The sequence below is a fragment of the Bufo bufo genome, chromosome 5, assembly GCF_905171765.1.
Source record: "Bufo bufo chromosome 5, aBufBuf1.1, whole genome shotgun sequence".
In the NCBI taxonomy this organism is placed as follows: domain Eukaryota; kingdom Metazoa; phylum Chordata; class Amphibia; order Anura; family Bufonidae; genus Bufo; species Bufo bufo.
In genome coordinates this window covers 517,731,921-517,752,116 of record NC_053393.1, presented here as the reverse complement: position 1 = coordinate 517,752,116, position 20,196 = coordinate 517,731,921, and the positions used below count along the sequence as shown (strand labels likewise).

The 20,196-nt window shown below is 44.4% G+C and overlaps 1 protein-coding gene across 1 annotated transcript in view; it reads right to left on the bottom strand.

Annotated features, from left to right (window-relative positions):
* CUBN (cubilin) overlaps nt 1-20,196 on the bottom strand; it is a 236,538-nt gene that overhangs the window by 40,421 nt on the left and 175,921 nt on the right. The window contains exons 48-55 of the mRNA XM_040434511.1: nt 15,289-15,470; nt 13,734-13,905; nt 11,851-12,057; nt 10,532-10,681; nt 9,189-9,310; nt 7,234-7,459; nt 5,336-5,523; nt 1,390-1,546 (exon numbers count right to left, since the gene is read on the bottom strand). Coding sequence (XP_040290445.1) covers nt 1,390-1,546; nt 5,336-5,523; nt 7,234-7,459; nt 9,189-9,310; nt 10,532-10,681; nt 11,851-12,057; nt 13,734-13,905; nt 15,289-15,470 — 1,404 coding nt within the window. The remainder of the gene's footprint in view (nt 1-1,389; nt 1,547-5,335; nt 5,524-7,233; nt 7,460-9,188; nt 9,311-10,531; nt 10,682-11,850; nt 12,058-13,733; nt 13,906-15,288; nt 15,471-20,196) is intronic.

Genomic DNA, 20,196 nt, shown 5'->3' with positions numbered 1-20,196 from the left:
GTTCAGAAATGTAAAGACATGGCAATACCAGTTATGTTTATTTTTTACTGTTGTTATTTTTTTTCTACCTTCTAAACATTTAAAAATTGTACTAACATTTGTTATGCTTTTTTTTTAGTCTCCCAAGGGTAATTTAATATGCAATCGCTTGACCACTTCTATAATACACTGCAGTACTAATGTAATACCCCAGAGTGGTATTACCACCTCTTTGCTCCCCCTACTATCTCCTACGGTGGACCCAATGTCATCTTATGCACCTATTCCTATGTCCTTCAAAAAATTTGTATTTATTCCATGAAACTGTTATGTTATATGTAATGTGCCTGGTTCACCAGCAGAAGGCGGCAGTGTTGGCAGAGCTAGTTTATTTGGAATGAAACCTTTTTGTCCATTCCAGACCTCTCTAGAGAGGGAGGAGATTAGTTAGTGAAGGCTTAGTTAGTGAAGGCAGTCTAGCCTTCCCCTTCTTGGGGAGAAATTGTGTGCAGAGTTGGTAATACCCCCTTCTAAGGGGAAGGAAGAAGGGAGCTCGCCCCGTTGGGAGAACCCTGCCTGGGTCTGCAGAACACCTTCAGTTCTGTTAGACCTGGAGGCCCAAGTTACAAGCCTCAGAAGCCAGGAAGTGTAGTTCCCTGGATAAAGATAAAGATCAAGATAAAGCTAAGGATAAAGATAAAGAGACAGAGTCCGACTACAGAAAGTAAAGTTCAGCAGAAAGGCAAGTAAAGCTACTGTTCAACTATATACAAGGTCTGGACTCAATGTATTCCATCTTCACCACCATTCAACTACCCTTTTCACTGCAGTGGATGGCCACGCTTGGGGTTCCAAGATATCCAGGTAGGAGCACCGTGACACATGCAACACCACCAAGGGACATTAGGCCACCCTTACACCACTCTGGCATTCCTACCCTGGGTACTCCCATATCTACTAAAAGGCGTCACGAAAAACACTTTCCCTTTAAGGGACCCAATGCCTCTTGCCTTGCCACCTGCCTGCTGCACTAGCAGGGTGTAATAGGAGTACTATGATACTAGGTACTACTTCATTAGGCCCATGGCTGCCATGTCAACCACTCGACACCCCGACTTCTGCCGTACAAATATGGTTGATGTCAGAAGGGAGTTAAGAATGGTCAAAAGAAAACCTTGTCCCTATTCTATCATTTAGGGACAGTCCATAATTTTAGTGACAGTCTTGACAAATTTGGGCTTTCCCAGGCTGAACAGGGTTGGGCCATGTGTTGTGTTAGCCCCACCCATAACTAGTCCCACCATGGTTGGGCCCTCTTAAGGGGGACCCTTAAATGCACTAAATTTTCTTAGAAGAATGTTGGAAAGTATGTACAGACTTTTTGATCTTGGTGGTAGACCCTTTACTTACTGCTGCCGAAGTTGGTCATGAAGCCGTTTCCTTGACCGTCTTGTGACTGGAACATTATTTTCACAATACTGCCGGGGGAGATGATAGGACCGGGGACGGTATTTCCACAGGCTGTGGACAACAGGACCTCATCTGTCTCTTCAGTACCACTCCATACCTAACCAAGCCAGAGAGAATTAGATTAGATTAAAAAAAATTAATCCAGCCAGTAAAGTAGGCAATATCGATAATAACAATATATTAGTAAGTGTCTTCTATTAACTTTCTCTACATGATAAATGCGATTTGCTGAAGTGAGACAACCTCTTTAAGATCAAAGCTATATGGTTTTTAAAGACCAGGATGTAACATATGCAGTACCCAGACCTTGGGGTATCTGCAATTGTTTATGTATTGCAATTTACTATGTTCCTAATACACTGTACACATTGTTTGGCATTAGGAATGGGACTTACCATCCCATTCTTCCCCTTTAAGTAGGAGTGGGCTGGTCTTACTTCCTGCTAGGAGGGAAAGAGCTAGCTAGGTTAGTGAGGAGTGATGAAGCACGAACATGTGCTCCCGCTCCGAGGGTCTTAAGGACTACAGAATCATCTCAACTGTGAGGAACACTTCTCCTGGTAGACTGAAAGTACATGACTGTGGACATTTTACAGAGCTACGGTGCTACAGTCAGCTTCACAGATACTTCTGCAGGTCAGGGAGAACATGTTAAGACACCCATCACCATAGCACAGCTCAGACAAACACAGGCAAAAGCCTGTATTTATCAAGTGGACACCTACAGCCACAGGTGCCACATTATAGCAAAGGCAAATCAGGAGAGAGAGAGAGAGAGAAGAACTACCCCACAGTGCTATTGTCTGCCATCTTGCCTGCCACCATACCACATCATCTAGCGATAGAGACATTACACCTTGTACAGACGACAGCTGCATGTACTGTAAATCATCCTTTGCACTCGGTAAAGAAAAACGTTTGCTTTTCTTAAACGTCTACCTGATTCTTTCACATCACCTTTTCGCTGCACCGAACCCCAGGGAGCGATGGCCTGAGGAAGTACACCGTGACACAACATCTCATCAGGGCCACTACCACTCCCATCCTCTGCACCGACTCTTCAGGGGCTCACTGCAGATATCAAAAACTATTCAACAGGTCGAATTGATATCTCTGCTACAAGGGGCTTAGAGGTTCAGGATTCCTAAATTAGAGATAGGGGGTTTAAATCAGTTCCTACCATGGGGCAAAGTGATGATACATGTGACCCTCCAGACAAGTGGTGCTCAACCGTATCTGGTCCAGGCGCCGGATTGTCACATTGTAACACCAGAAAGGTGTAAGATCTTCACAGACTATCGATGCTGTGTATGCTGTAAATGTCCGATAGATAGACTTCTGTGGCTCCCACTTATTAGTAAAATGGTGGTCTCCTGCTCCTGTTTTGGTCTGATTTCTTGTCCTTTTTGTCTAGGTTGACAAAGTATGGTGTATTATTTAAAAACTTTTTTAAAACTTGTAAGGGTCTGTGTAAAATAAATTTAAAAAATGTACCTTTGGAATTTGAATATCCCACCATTCTTAGGCCGCTCCTGCAGCAGTCAATATGAGCACTGCAGCCAATCAATGGCCTCAGTGGTCATGTGGCATTAAGGCACGTGATCAGTGATTGGGTGAGTGGTCGTGAGAACAATGAACATCATGTAAGGGTTGCAGACCCACTGCAGGAGCAGTGAAATATTTAAAAAGTAAATTTTTTGAAAATACATTTTATACAGTCCCTTAAAAATTTTACTAAATCTTGAAAAATGCATTTAATGTGATGGCAATTTCATGAGAATATGACATTACTTTCTGATCAGTGTGGATCCGACCACCGGGATTGGCCCTGATCCTCAGAGTGAAAGGTCTGGGGCGCTAGTTTAGTGAATCAGGATATTCAGATGACAGTGACCAGCACATAATATGTCCTTGTACGGGTAAAATGCTCCGCAATTCTACAATGAATGATGTGATTGTAGTTTTCCACAGAAAAATATATTCTTAAAAGGCCTCATGCACACGCCCGTTGTGTGTTTTGAAGTCCGCAAAGTGCGGATACGCAAAACACAGATGGCGTCCGTGTGCATTCCGCAATTTGCGGAACGTCACGGACAGCCTTTAATATAACTGCCTATCCTTGTCCGCAAAGCGCGGACAAGAATAGGACAGGTTAAATTTTATGCGGACCACGGAACGGAGCACCGGATGCGGACAGCACACGGAGTGCTGTCCGTATCTTTTGCGGCCCCATTGAAGTGAATGGGTCCGCATCCGAGCCGCCAAAACTGCGGCTCGGATGCGGACCAGAACAACGGGCGTGTGCATGAGGCCATAGATGTAGACGCAGTGCGCCAAATATATCACTCTGCTTGCAGTAAGTACAGGACAGATCTGTGAATCACTCCGGGCCTATACATCACAGTACGTATCGTACAGTATTTGTTGTCCACAGCTAGTCAGAAGAGGTCTGTGGTTTTATAGCTCAGAGTATGTATGAATATTTAAACCTAAGGCCTGTTTCACACTTGCGTTGTTAATTCCGGTTTTAAGATCCGGCAGAGAATCTCAATACTGGAATTAAACGGATTTGCTTTGATTTAGCAAATTTGCACATCAGGATGCATCCGTTCCGTTAGGATGCGGTTGTGTGAAATCAAAACTGAAAAAAACGGATCCTTTACTAAATACATTGAAAGTCAATGGGTGACGGATCCGTTTTTTTAGGCTCCTAAAAAAACTGATCTGTCACCATTGACTTACATGGTTTTTAGTGACAGATCCGTTTTTTTCCGTTTTTAATGATCGGGCACAAAACCGTAGCTTCTGACATCCTGATGCATCCTGAACGGATCTCTTTCCATTCAGAATGCATGAGAACTAAATGGAACCATTTTTTTTGGTCCGGTATTGAGATCCTCTGCCGGATCTCAATACCGGAAAACAACAACGTAAGTGTGAAACAGGCCTAAGCTGGTTGAACTTCCCCTAGGGGCAGTTTGGCATCAATCATCTATGTGCCCTTGGACAACAGATTCGCTAAATCTAGCTGACAAGTTTTGTATGTTAAACATAGGGCCTTATTAAGACCGGCGTCTAAAACGCCAGTCTTAATAAATGACCTTAAAACCCCTATTCTGTACTGTAAAGATTACTTTTCAGCAGTCATCTCATTATCATCGCAGGCAGGTTTACACTGACAGTTAACACCCATATATAACCAACACAGGATCCACCATTCATAATAGGTCATGGTCAGAGTCCACCTCCTGCCTCTCCTCCCCCTCCCTGCACAATGACCTCTGCACAGGTCACAGAGCATGCCCACAACAATCTCCTGCCTATTGTGTCTACGGTCCATGTGGCTGCTGTAAACAATATCTGTGTGCTGTTAAAGGGAACCTGTCACCAGGAAATTCACTGATAAACCAGGCACGATGTCTTGTAGGGCTAGCTCAGCTAAATGTAATGATACCTTTCACTTAGCGATCTGTTGCTTCCATATGCAAATGAGCAGTTAAGTGCATTGGGGACAGGCTCAAGCCCCTGCTTCCTCTACCAGCCCCTCTCTCCCCTTGATTGAAAGGGCCAGGTTCATCTCGCCTGGCCCTGTGAATAATGGAGAGGGAGGAGCAAGGGTGCACAGAGCGGCTTGGGTCCGCCCTCAGTGCACGTAATTGCTCATTTGCATATGGATTAAAAGTACTTTTTCTCTAGAATGAAGGTATGGATAACTACATAAACGTTATCATTACATTCTCCTGGGCTAGCCCCAAAAGATAGTGGTTTGACAGGGAGTTTCCTGGTGGCTCCCCTTGAGGAAGCTGGCCGTTCTTACGTTATGCCCCAGTCTTGCAATTCTTTATGGAACATTTACGCTTCTATTTACCACTCCGCTTCTACCGACCTTCACATAGCTTCTTTCACATTGTCCGCTGCTATCAGGAATATTGAAGTTCTCATTAAATGTCAGTTCAAAATGGCCGCTCTCATGCGTTTGGATCGTCCATGTGCACCTGCTGTTGGTGGGGAAATTTAGTGGCCAGCCTGGAGATTTTATATGACCGCTATCTGCGTGGATGTAACCACCACACCCTGGAAATAGACAAGGAAAACTGAATGTAATTGAAGTAATGAACAGTATAGAGGGGATACATGAGCGGACGGCCAGGAGGCATTTATCTCTCTGGGAGTGGCACCAGGGGGCGATGAGCCACTTGCCCTGTGTGCCACGTTTAGAAAGGAAGCTTTCTTCCTTTGCAGGTGACCACCTTAGAATTCAACCAGTCCAATGTATTCTTAAAGGGGCCAATGACTAAGTACCCTAAGTACATTTTTCAAACCAGCCCCTGGATCTGAATACATTTAGCACAGCCACTGAGCTATTCAATAAAATGTATCGGTATAGCGCCACCTGCTGTTTGTTCTTTTCCTAATTTTCTGTCAGTCTCAATGAGCTGGTCGATCGCGCTCATACTGCCACCAGCCATATATTCTATTACAAGCTGTGGCAATTACAGAGAAAGACCTGCAGCAGAAAGGACACACTCCCTGAGCTGCAGCAGAAAGGACACACTCCTGAGCTGCCAGGCTGAAGAGAATCTAGCAGAGCAATGAATGGGGAGATCTCTGGATCCATGTGAGGTACAGGGCTGGTTCTAGCTTTGTTAGAAAGAGATTGTAATGTACCATATGATGTCTGATTTACATTTTTTACATCAATTATGGCATAACCCCTTTAAGTGGATTTGAAACGCGGATTAGATTTCAATAGTTTTCAGTTGGTGCTGGAAGTTCTGCTCACTTTAAGCACTAGTTATATCTGTCATTTAAAAAAAGATGCTTTTTTTTAAACCGTAAATGCTAGTCCTGAGTAATGGCTCGCCCCTGATCAAAAGCACCCGTCAGCTCTACTTTTAAAATACTAGTATTCCCCATAATAAAACAATTCTACAGCATCTATTCATATAACGTTGCATTGGGCCATCCCTCTGTTATTCCTCCTAGAAATGTATGAATCTGTTGACGACTAGGTGTTGTTACCAGTTGAGGGTGTGGTCCCTGCACACTCTCACACTATCCAACCAGCACTGAATATGTAGGGACACACCCTTTGGAGGAGGGGAATGGTAACACCAAATTGTGAAGGTATTCATAAACTTTTAAAAGGGATAACAGAGGAACGGTATAATGCAAAGTTATAGGAAAAGATGCTCCAGAATTGTTAAATCAAAGTGAATACAATTATTTTCAAAATCAGACACGTCAGGAATGTTCTCAGGCTACTTTTACATTTGCGTTGTTGTTCTCCAGCATTGAGATCCGGCAGAGGATCTCTATACCGGAATAAAACGGATCAGTTTAGTCCTCATGCATTCTAAATGGAAAGAGACCAGTTCAGGATGCATCAGGATGTCTTCCGTTCTGGCAGCATTCCGTTTTGTGACCGCTGCAAGCTGCGGTTTTGTGTCCGGTCATAGAAACTGGGAAAAAAAAAAACGGATCTGGCACTGAAAACAATGTAAGTCTATGATGACGGATCAGTTTTTTTAGGAGCCTAAAAAACCGGATCCTGCACCCATTGACTTTCAATGATCCGTTTTTTTTTTCCGTTTTGATTTCACACAACTGCATCTTATTAGAACGGATGCATCCTGATGTGCAAAATCAAAACAGATCCGTTTAATTCCGGTATCGAGATCCTCAATACTGGAATTACCAACGCAAGTGTGACAGTAGCCTTATACAGTATTAGGGTTTGCCTGTGCTCCGGTCAGTAACAGGGACCATCGTGTCGTTACTCACCTAAGGAGTCCGATGTCCAGTTAGCATAAAACCCTCCACCATTTACTGAGTGATCAGCATTGAAAATGACTAATAGTTTGTTGGATCCGGACCGTACAGTCCCAGGGGAAGTGGTGCCACAATATTGTCCTATCATGGGGGATCCGGGTGAAGCGCCGTTCACGAGCGTGACCGAATCCCAGCGGCAGACCGAATGATACTCCAGGTCGAAAGAGGCAAAAGACATCTATAATATGATGGAGATAAAGGGTTATGTTACTTTTTTACTTCACGACATCATGCTAATATTTTGCATCCCCCTTTCGGAACACATTCGCCATTTCTTTTGGGTCCTGTTCCTGGTGACGAGAACTTAACCACCCACATGTTCTCGGTGAAGAGAGCCCAGCTGTCGCCCTTTTTGAGTGGTTGCCAGAGCAGGGATTTAGGGAGACCTCTCAGATTTTTGTGCACTGTGCCACAAGCTACAGGACCTCTGGAGTGATCCGCATAAGGTGGTCCAGCAGTGGGCGCGCTAAGTCCCACATTATTTTCCCACTAACTCCTAGGACAGGAGGGAGGAGTGCATTCTGGAGGTTCAATCCGCGTGTCCTTCCCTTCGCAAAAAACCTGGAACCTGTGGGTGTACTTAGAGGAACTCTCACCGAGCGTATACATTTTAATGCCATACCCTGCCCTCTTGTATTAATGGAATTTTATCCTCCCCTTAAAGGCTCATGCACACGAACGTATCTATTTTACAGTCAGCAAAACATGGATCCGCAAAAAATACGGACGTGTGACATTCGTATTGCATCCGTTTTTTTTTTTGCGGATCCTTTGTAACAATGCCTATGCTTGTTCACAAAACAGACAAGAATAGGACATGTTCTATCTTTTTTGCGGAACAGCCATGCGGACATACGGAAACGGAATGCACACAGAGTCATTTGCGTTTTTTTTGCGGATGGAAGTCAGTGGTTCTGCATACGGGAAGCAAAAAATAATAATATGGAACAGACACGGAAATAAAATACGTTCAAGAGTCCCAAAAACGTCATCATCTATCGCAGCATCTGCATAAAAATTTGTTTGGGCCAACATTAAATTGACAAATTTTTTTTGAAAAAATCTATTTCTGTGAAGCCCGTAGTGTCCACTTGGATTCCTGAGCTGCCCAGAAACTCAGGAATTTGAGGCTGACAATCCTCAGGGGTGGGGTCCACAGGGATCACTCTGGGGGACTGCCTCCGCTGTTGTCCTGGGGCACCTTCTTGAGGGTCCCTCATCACTGGATGGTAATGAGGAGGAGATGAATGTGGCATCGTCTTCTCCCTCACTGGCTGTACCAGAGGCAATGATGAATACATTCTTTGGGATGAACGGGCCATTTGTATTTTTATTGTGGTGTGTAATGTGTATGATTCAACACATGTAAAGTGTGGATTAATTTTATGTATTCACAAGGGTGTCTATGTTGTGCTGCGAAGGGGCTGTAATGAATTTGAAATACAATTTTAGAGAAAGAAAAAAAAGGAAAAAAATTTAGATAAAAATTTAGCAACAAAAATAAAGAAAAAAAGTATTCTTTCCTACAATTTGAAAAAAAATGTAAAAGGTACAGAACTGATTGCCACTCAGCGGTTGTAGGAAGCAGGAAGTTTTGTGTGTGTGCAAAAAAAATTTACTACTGTAAAAAATCTGAATCTAAAACTATCTATACCTAACTATTTCTTTTATTTTGATAAATACACACAAAAAAAAAGCCTGTGCCGAAAAGCGAGAAAACGAGCACAGATACGATCAGTTATGTACGATACAGGATGCACCCAGGAAAGTTGGTGAAAAAAAAAAGTGCCAAAAGATGAGCACGGATGTGAAAAAAAAACCTCCTGCACCAAAAACTGAGCACGGGTGATGATCAATGACATACGCATTTACTTTTATCTTTTAGGAATATTTTGGAGAAGACTCACGGTAATGGTGTGCCCTTCGGGGGCCTCTAGGTGCCAGGCGCAGTGGCTGAGAGCTGGATATTTGTCAGGATAGTTAGGGCTAGCTACAACTCCAGACTCCCCGCTCTGTATTCCACCACAACCTACAAGAGAACAGAAACTATTGGGAACATTCACAGATAATTAGATTTTTTTTAAACTCTACGGCAGTTCAGAGCATCCGTGCATTTTAGTCCGTGCGCAAGTTTCTGGCATAAATAATGATGAATAAGACGGGGTTAATGACCCCCCACACTCCACCCTCGCCATGGCCCAGTCCAGCCTCCCCCCTGTTAGGCCTTATTCACACAGTCAGGACGAACATAAAGGGCTCCGTTGCTGTATTGCGGATCCGCAATACACGTGCACCGTGCCGTGTGCATTCCGTATCTGTGATGCGGACCCGTTGACTTGAATGGGTCCGCAAATCCGGAGATGCGGAACAGAACCCAACGGAAACACTACGGAGTGCTTCTGTGGTGTTCCGTTCCGTGCTTCCGTTCCGCAAAAAAGATAGAACTTGTCCTATCTTTTTGCAGAACGGACGGATCGCGGACCGCATTCAAGTGAATGGGGTCGCGATCCGCATGCAGCTGGCCCAGGGTCTGTGCCCCTGCATTGCGGACCGCAATTTGCGAGCCGTAGCACGGAGTCCTTCTGTTCGTCTGCAAGAGGCCTCAGTGTGTGGTCAGTGATTTCCATCAGTGATTGTGAGTCAAAACCTGGGTCAGGTTTCAGCCACAGAGGAGGCCTAAATCCTTTAGGGCTCATGCACACAAATGTATTTTCGTTCCGTGTCCGTTCCGTTTTTTTTGTGGACCGTATGCAGAACCATTCATTTCAATGGGTCCACAAAAAAACGCAAGTTACTCCGTGTGCATTCTCCGTGCGCATGTCCGTTCTGCAAAAAATTAGAACATGTCCTATTATTGTCCGCATTACGGACAAGAATAGGACTGTTCTATTAGGGGCCGGCTGTTCCGTCCCGCAAAATACGGAATGCACATGGACGTCATGGATATTTTTTGCAGATCCGTTTTTTGCAGACAGTTTTATGCAAAATACATACGGTCATGTGCATGAGCCCTTATACCGTACCACGGTGTAGGATCCACCCCTGGCTTTGGCGGTCAATCACTGATTGAAATCACTGAGCAAACACTGACAGGTGGAGAAGGCCTTACTGGGGAAATATGTCTGTGTGAATAAAGCCCAAGACTGCTGGGTGTAACAGGCAACAGCAGAAATGACATGAAGTGATTGGAAATGTTAGACCACAATACAAGGAGATATAGATATTCCTAACCCACACTGTAACCCATCACCTGTAAATGAATATACAGCAACAAATCCCAGAGCTTCCACTTCTGCATCGCTTACAAAATGCACCCAGATCCTGGGAGCGACAAGAGCAAGCGGGATGGATGGCTTTGTCCTTCCACACACTCTGCTGATAACCTCGCCTTCTGCGTCATCTGCAACACATAGAAAGAATGTACATCTAGCATCCTGAAGACTTTACTGCAAAGAATACCTTAAAAAAAGGGGGTATGTATACTTTTGCAACCATTTTATTGCTCCAATGCATGTAAAGAATGTGGGAAAAATTCACAAATAGTTAAAAGAAGTGTTTTCTGTATACAGCTCCAATGTGTCTCCTTGGTAACAGACTACAGATAAACCCTGTGTGTAGTCTGATCCGGCAGGTACATTTTACCCCTTTCCATCTGCCGCTCTTCTTGCTAACCTAAAGACAGAAGATGTTGGGGCAGATGAAGTGGACCAACACATGGTTTCAGGATCAGACTACATACAGAGCTTGTTGTAGTCTGTAACCATGGATACGCAGATTTCCCTTGGAGCTGTATACACAAAAGATTAAGACATTCATTTATCAACATTTGCATCAACAGTTACATAACAACTTTATTAGGAATGCACAGTGTGGAGGACCTGGACAAAATGCATAAGATGACATGAGGTTAGACCATTAAAGACAGTAGCAAGGTGCAGAAGTTATAACACCACTGTGGGGTGTTACATCTTCACAAGACAACCCCTTTAAACTGTATTCCAGCCTATAACATGTATCACCTACTCAATGACTTGGTGATAAAAGTTACATTGGTGGCCATCCAACTGCTGAGACCCCAGTCCCCTTTCACCCTCACAGGTACAACAACAGTAAAAAGGAGGTCTTAGAAGTCCATGTCCATACCCCCATAAAGTTGTATAGAGCGGCATCATGGATGTTGGGGGGTTGTCAGACCCCGGAAATCTAACATTTGTCACCTGTAACACCATTTTAAATTGAAGGATAGCATAACCCTAACCCTGTGATGGCTAACCTCCGGCACTCCAGCTGTGATATAACTACGACTCCCAAGATGTGTGACTTGCTTAGTTGTTCTCAAAACTGCACAGAAATGAGTGGAGCATGCTGGGAGTCGTAGTTTCACCACAGCTGGAGGTCCAGAGGTTATCCATCACTGCCCTAACCCATGTCAGCCCATAGCTCATGCATTCTATCCGAACCCATGTAATAGCTCATGTATTCTGTAGAGGGATGAAATAAAAAATTCTAATGAATAATTAATTCAGGATAAATCATAATACAGTCATGGATATGATATTCATCACTAACCTATGCGGATTTCGATAAAATCCTTCTGGCAGTTCTGATGAGGTTCCAGCTGTAGAGTCGTGAACTCCATGTATGTAGATGAGTTATACGCATTTGGATTCTGAATAGTCCATTCACAGTTTAGGTTCTTTGTGTAATTCTGGAACCGGTCATATCCCGGAGATGTGAAATTTCCTCCAGTAGGTCCTATGAGAGGCCCACCGCAAACTGCAAGACAAAGATGATCGGTTTGGTTTTACTTCCCAGTGTCTGTACTAAACTAGAGCATATTCACAAGCCTACTGGTAGCTCCCGGAATCAGTCAACAAGTGAGAGATATGGAAATGGCTGAGTGAGCACGCTCGTCTGTAACCAATTCTCCCATAGACTATAAGGGCTGTTTCATGTGAGCGAGTCCATTGCGGGAATTACATTCCGCTCCGTGTGTGAGTGTGATCCTCCGTTCTGGATTTACAGGAGCGCACAACATTATCATGGTTTATAATGCTGTGTGCCTCTGCTTGACCTTACTTCACACTGACAGCTTTATGTCACTATGATTCTGTATCAGTAAGGTCGTGCAGAGGCACACAGCATTATAAATCAGTATAATGCCTTGCACTCCTGCAAGTCCGGAATGAAGGATCATGCTCACACACGGAGCGTCATTCCGGCAATGAACTCCCGTGTAAAACAGCCCTAAAGGAGAAAAAAGCACAGCTAATACTTTCACACTCGCGATTGGTGCGGATCCGTCATGGATCTGCACAGACGGATCCGTTCAGATAATACAACCGTCTGCATCTGTTAAGAACGGATCCGTTTGTATTATCTTTAACATAGCCAAGACGGATCCGTCTTGAACACAAACGGACAGATCCGCTTTCTATTGTGCCAGATTGTGTCATAGAAAACGGATCCGTCCCCATTGACTTACATTGTGTGTCAGAACGGATCCGTTTGGCTCAGTTTCGTCAGACGGACACCAAAACGCTGCAAGCAGCCTCCAGAGCGGAATGGAGACGGAACAGAGGCAAACTGATGCATTCTGAGCGGATCCTTATCCATTCAGGATGAATTAAGGGCAAAACTGATCCGTTTTGGACCGCTTGTGAGATCCCTGAAACGGATCTCAGAAACGGAAAGCCAAAACGGCAGTGTGAATTCTCTGACTGGATCAAGGGACATGTCATGGACTTGTTAGGGGTCCCAGTGGTCTAACCTGCACTGTAAGAGGCCATACATCCATGTGCTTTCCCAGTGGTAAAATTGCATGCATGCACATTCCTTACGATGCTAATACCTAATAGGTTTAGATTTTTTGACTTTGGGATTGTCAGGAATTTACCTAGCCCTGATCCAGGGCACAGCTGTTGTAAGAGGATTGGTATGCCAACCATATACTGACTTTTGCCATGATGTGCGATTGGATTTTATTTTTAAATCAACTTGAAATAAAGACGTAATGGTTTTAATCTCTGAGAGCTGGATAGTCATTCTTTGGCTATGCTGATCTATCTGTGAGCCTGGATGCAAAGCCATTTAGGTTTCTGCCTCAGCAATCATTCCCAGGTGCAGTGTTTAATCTGTATTTGCCTGTGATTTTATTCCTGGCTCCTGTTAGTTCTGTGTGCTCAGAACTGTGCTTTGGGACGTCCTGTGAACCGACTGAGGCTTGTCGCTGGATTAATGTCTTGTCTACTAATCTAGCTTTAATCCTCTCTCCTGGTGAACTGACTTTGGCTTGTCTCTGGAATAACCCCTAGTATACTGATTTGGCTTCCACTGACTTTTCTGACTTAGACTCTGACTTGTACTTCTATCCTGCTACTCCTTAGCATCTGATAAGTCTGCTACCTTTGTGCTTGAACCTGCTTCTGCCTCCTTACTCTGCACATGTTTACCTGCATCCTCCATTGACATAAATTTCGCCTGGAATCCTCCGCTGGATACGGACCCATCTGTGATAAATAATACTTTCATGGTATTTCCTGAAGATCTAATTATTGTATCTTGGGCTACGTTACCACAAAGTTTTTCCAAAAGTGGAGACTGATGACGATAACCATTGTACACCTGTGATCAGAGCAGAAGTGGTTAGTAGTAACTTACAAGAATGTGCTATGGTGGGCTTTATTATGGTGGGCTTTATTACTATTGCAGGACTATGGGGAGCATAATTACTAGTATGGGCAATATGGGGGGCATTATTACTTCTGGGGCACAATGGGGGGCATTATTACTACTTGGGGCACTGTAGGGGCGCTATTACTACTAAGCGCACTCTGACAGAAATGTATTGCTTTTGGTGGGCTTTTGTGAGCACTATTACTGTGGGGTACCCTGGCATAGTATCAGCTTTGCACAATTATTTTTGGAGGACACTATGTTTATGGCAGTGGGCTGGGCTCAGTTATATTTGAGGGCACTGTGTGACAAAAATTATTGAAGTGCCATCTGTGTGGTACCAGTATTCTGATGGGGGATTATCTGTTTCTGCACTATAGTATAGGGGAGCACAGTGGGCACAGTATTGGGGGTGGCAGGATGTGGTGATCAAAAGATGGGGAGGATGATGAAAAAGTAGTAACCTAAGATGTCTGTGTGTCAAACTCTGCTCTGTTCACTGTGGGGCCTCATTCTTGAGACGAGCAGCAGGTCCCAAATCGGAATACCCTTTTAAAGTGAGAAGTGAATCCCTTCCTTTTATCATCATACCCATTTGTACAAATTAATTTCTAAATAAATCTTTTATATAATTATTTTTTATATATTTTTTTTTTTTATACAGAGCTCCAAATTCCCTCCATGGTCACAGATTTAAATGATCATATTTTAAATTGTTGCAGCCACCACTAGAGGGAGTTTTCTGGGACTTATATAATAGAGATCACTTGGGGTCTGACCCCCAGCATCCCACTGATCAGCAACTTTACTAACTGTGGCACCGGACCAGGCATTGCAATTACACAGCTCCTTACATGGTGTAGTGGCTGTGCCTGGTTACTGCAGATCTGCGCCTGTTCATGTGAGTAGGAGCAACCCTGCAGTATCCAGGCACGGTCACACTCTGATATTTATAACCTATCCTAAGGATAGGTCATCAGTAACAAAGTCCTGAAGACCCCCTTTAAGAAAGAGCTTCCGGTATATTGTTACACATTATATTGACCTCAATAATCACACAGAGTGCAGTAAGCTCCCTCTAGTGGTCACTTCTTGTGGCCAATATTTTACCTTTTCAATTTATTTCTATACAGTGGATTTGGCTCTCTGTATCAGAAAAGTGGAGCTCTGACCACTATAAAGATATCAGGACCGCAAAATATATGCAGTCATATACATGTAGCCATAGAGGAATCTGTCCTAGAGGATTGTGTCTGTTCCCCTATGTGCCCAATGACAAACATGTACCCAATGAATGTCCCGCACGGGTTACCACATTCCCATAGGACTTACAGCCACGTAGTCGTAATTACAGCTCTGGTGGTCTTGTAGTTGTAGGTCGTTTATTGTCAGTGTCACACGTCTGCCCTCCGGTACTGTTATTCTCCATTCACAAACCCGATTGTGAGGGTACAAATTGGGATAATTTGGAGATTTGAAGGTTCCGGTGATTCCATTAATGTCTCCTCCACATTCTGTAAGACAGATCAATGTTCCTGTATGCATAATCTCATACAATATCACTAAACACATGACTATGAGCATATAAAAGGGGGAGGCTTTACTGTATGTGTTGTTTTTACAGCAGTATCATGCTTCATAGTATGTTGTATTATTACCCAGTGATCTAAGGCTCGGACACAATAATAGGCCTCACATGTTCTTACTGACTTTGGAGGCCATGGACTGCGTGATGATATAATAAAGGTTACAATGCAATTAAAAAATCTTCTGTATACATGGGCATACTTATACATGTTCTGTATACATAGTCAGCATACTTATACATGTTCTGTATACATGGGCATACATATACATGTTCTGTATACATAGGAATACTTATACATGTTCTGTATACATGGGCATACTTATATATGTTCTGTATACATAGTCAGCATACTTATACATGTTCTGTATGCATGGGCATACCTATACATGCTCTATATACATGGGCATACTTATACATGTTCTGTATACATAGGAATAGTTATACATGTTCTGTATACATCAGCATACTTATACATGTTCTGTATACATAGTCAGCATACTTATACATGTTCTGTATACATAGTCAGCATACCTATACATGCTCTGTATACATGGGCATACTTATACATGTTCTGTATACATGGGCATACTTATACATGTTCTGTATACATGGGCATACTTATACATGTTCTGTATACATGGGCATACTTATACATGTTCTGTATACATAGGAATACTTATACATGTTCTGTATACATCAGCATACTTATACATGTTCTGTATAGATGTGAGATTGAGAAACAGCTCTCATTGTTTGAACACTGTTTGTGTGTAGTGTTGAGCGAACTTTTGTTTTAAGTTCGGCGTCTAAAGTTCGGCTTCCGGTTAACGGAGAATCCCGATATGGATTCCGAATTCCGTTGTGGTCCGTGGTAGCGGAATCAATAATCGTCCATTATTGATTCCGCTACCACGGACCACAACGGAATTCGGAATCCATATCGGGATTCTCTGCTAACCGGAAGCCGAACTTTAGACGCCAAACTTAAAACAGAAGTTCGCTCAACACTATTTGTGTGTGGATTAAATTAAATGTTCTGGACTGACGTTCTGCTGTTTGGCCACAAGATGCTGCTATTTCCTGGGCACAGCTGACTGGCTGAATATATATTTCCATATTCATGAGAGGTGTGGTTCTTCAGAGCATGAAGAAGGAGCTGCAGCCATCTTAGGAGCGAGCTGATAGCTGAGGAACTGTGTGGGAGCAGCGAAACTAATGGATCCAGGAGTGAGAGTACCCCCTCTGTGACCACAGCTGCAGCTGAGTGCAGCTGATCGTTGTCCAAGACCCAGATCCTGTCCGGGGAAAGGAGGATTGTTTTCAGGAAGGCTGACAAGAGCTAAGGAACAAGCTGTATACCCTGTGAGACCTCATGTTTGCTGGAGAGACTGGTTGTTCAGTTCAGAGACATCAGTGGATAAAGAGTAGACCCGGGTCAGTAAGATCGGGCATGCATCCTACTGCAGTGTTGGTGCCTAGAGACTTAGACCAGGCCTGTAGTTAGCTAGTTAGGGTCTCTGCTTTGTGTCAGGTCTAAAGAGTTGCTACTGGTACTACAAGGACTCCATTACTAAAATGGACATTTTACTTTTGAGAGCTGATAAACACCCCCATGAACTCTATCCAGTTCAGCGTTTTGCTCAGGAGTAATTATCAGGCACGTGCTACCAGACTACCAGACTATATTATTAGGGAGAATAATATACAGCACGGTAAGATTGCAAACTGTTCTGTTGCACCGCAGGCCAGCGCATACTAAGCACCCAACCAATTGTTTGTGTTTGTTTCAGGCTAATAATAGGTACGATGAGGCAGTTTTAGTTGTGCCTGCCAGTAGGTAAATTATCGCAAAATTTCCGCTGGCATCCATCAGAGGGCGCCGTGCTGTGCAACACAGGGGTCTCAGCCTTTGGGCTGGGTGTATGTAAATTTATTTTATGTTCTCAGCATTTGTGGTTGTGTTTATTATCACGTGTTAGTAAAATTCTGTTTTGGCAAAAGCTGGTGTTGGAGTTGCTTTCCTCGTTCGTGACTTCGCTGTATCCTGTAAGAAAGATAGGAGTCTCTGAGACAGTCATTGCCTATGGCAGCCGGTCTCTGAGGGAGTCAGAGCGCAACCCTGACAACTATAGCTCCTTTAAACTGGAACTACTGGCACTGGTGTGGGCCATGACCGAAAGGTTTGCGGAGTACCTGACAGGTGCAGAGGTGACCGTGATGACGGACAACAACCCGTTAGCACATCTGGAGAATGCCAAGCTCAGTGCGCTTGAGCAGAGGTGTTTGGCTCGCCTTTCTAAGTACCATTACCGCATCAAGTTCCGGTCAGGTATGGAGAACTGCAACGCCGATACAGTCTCCCGAGTCCCTGTAAGGTTGTTGACTCAGAGTGGCGATGAAGAGCTAGAGGACACTGAAAATCCAGACCTTAGTCGACTACCCATGTTTCATCATGCGGCACATTTAAGTGGGGTGGCATCTGGGATGTCAATGGTGTTGGGAAAGACGTTGGCTGATTGGGAGAGAGTCCAGAATAGCTGTCCGGACCTGTGGAAAGTGAAAGAATGGGTCCGGACCAAGATCTGGCCTTGGCCAGAAGACTAAGCCCGTCTGACTACAGAGGGCCAAAAGTTGTTGAGGTAGTGGGATAAGCTGACTGTTACCCAGGGCCTACTCTGTCGGACCATATACTTGAAATCAGAGTTGCACTACCGGCGAGAGATTGTCATCCCCATGTCATTGGGACCGGAGGCTGCCCGGGAAGCCCATAAGGCTACTTTCACACTAGCGTTCAGAAAGGATCCGTCTGGTGTCTGCACAGACGGATCCTCTCCTATAATGCAGACGTTTGGATCCGTTCAGAACGGATCCGTCTGCATTATAGTTTAGAAAAAATTCTAAGTGTAACGGGGTTTTGGCGGCGCACCCTAGTGTCTATGGGGTCCCTAACCCTAGTTAACTCACTATGCCTGACAGGCGGATCCTGAGCCTCCGCTATCTGGGAGTTGGGGTACATGTCTGCGGCAGTGCCTCCACCCAGTGGAGCATCCGGGGTAGGGATGTGAGGCTCCACTGGGAACATACTTGGTGCAAATGAGACTGACACAGCCTAACTGGGATTAACTTTATATAGTGCGTAACAAAATGAACCAACATACATAGGAAAATACAATAGAGTAACACAAATAACAGGGTAATGTGGATTCTTCCTCACCCACCCACTAGCACACCTGCGTCCCACCCCCTATCTTCGCCCTAATGGCCGTTGGTGCACATAGGAGAGTTGGGGCCCTTATAAGTCCTGCTCCGCAGGGTCACTGAAGCAGCCTGAGCTGTGTAATGTCCGTCACTGGACCTCAGAGTCTTTATTGTAGTGAGGAGACAGGTGCCCTGTGGTGATACAGGGAGAGGTTTGACTTACCCTCACAACACCATTTACCAGGCCAGTCCGCAGCAATCTCCTTTCACTGGATTCACCAGACGTCTGGACTCAGTGCTTGTCTTTGCCAGCGGTCCCTCTCTCAGCAGGTGTGATCTTGGGTGAAGTAAGTTCTCTCCGCCAGGTTCTATCTCTGTGCTGCAGTCTCTTAATGCCAGACACATGTCCTCTCTCTGGCTGAGCAAATTGTAGCTTCTAGAAACTTTTCTAGGACCTTCCTCCTTAGAGCTGTGCAGCCAGCGTCGTTTTAGGACCTGCGATGATGTCACTAACCATGTGACTCATTTCAGCCAGTCATGTGATGAATGCTCAATGTCTTATTAACAGCATACTGAGTCCATCTACTGGGCATTTCAGATAACGCAGCCGGTGTAACTTCACAGGGTTACATGCTCCCCCTTGAAAAATACTTGCCTTCCACTGGCAAGTCCTAGCCATGGGGCTTAACAAAAATTAAACAGAAAAATGTTTAGCATACATACAGTACAGTCGGCACAGTAATATCCTAGCTAGCTATTTATTTAGGGTAAAGAGTCACTAACATTTACCACTTCAGCTAGTGCATGTAGGAAAGTGGCCATTTTAGATGCTGCTTGTGTCAGCGGGGCATAACTGGGCTCTCCTATATTATCATAAACTAAGGCCCTAGGGGGTTGCCGCACTCTGGTACTGTGTCTCAGTTCTCGCTGTGGGAGAGGATCTTGGGACATCAACTGTGGGACTTCGACTCCTGCCTTCGAAATAGAGTCTCTAAGGGAAGTTCCAGGCACAAAACATGGACTTTCTGGATTCAATCTTGGAGAACTTTGTGACCCAGGAGAGGTTCCGGGACTTTGTGGAACCACCGGAGTTAAAGGAGGCAATTGCTGTGTTTCTTCTGCGGGTGATGACCACCACTGATCCTCTGCACTGGGAGTTCCCGGGGTCTCCTCTGCCCCATTTCCAGGACTCTCTGCTGGGTTTTCCTCCAGTTCTTCACTACTCTCTTCCTCTTCATCAGCATACACAACTGGAAGCAGATGGTTTCTATGCCAAGCCTTTATTCGGCCCTCCGGGCCCCTAATGTTGTACACTGGCAGTCCTTCCAGTTTGGACACAACCTCAAACAGGGTATCTTTCCATCTGTCAGCCAGTTTGTGTTTTCCAGGCACACCTAGATTCCGGAGAAGAACTTTATCCCCTGCTTGAATCTCCCGATATCTCACCTTAGAAT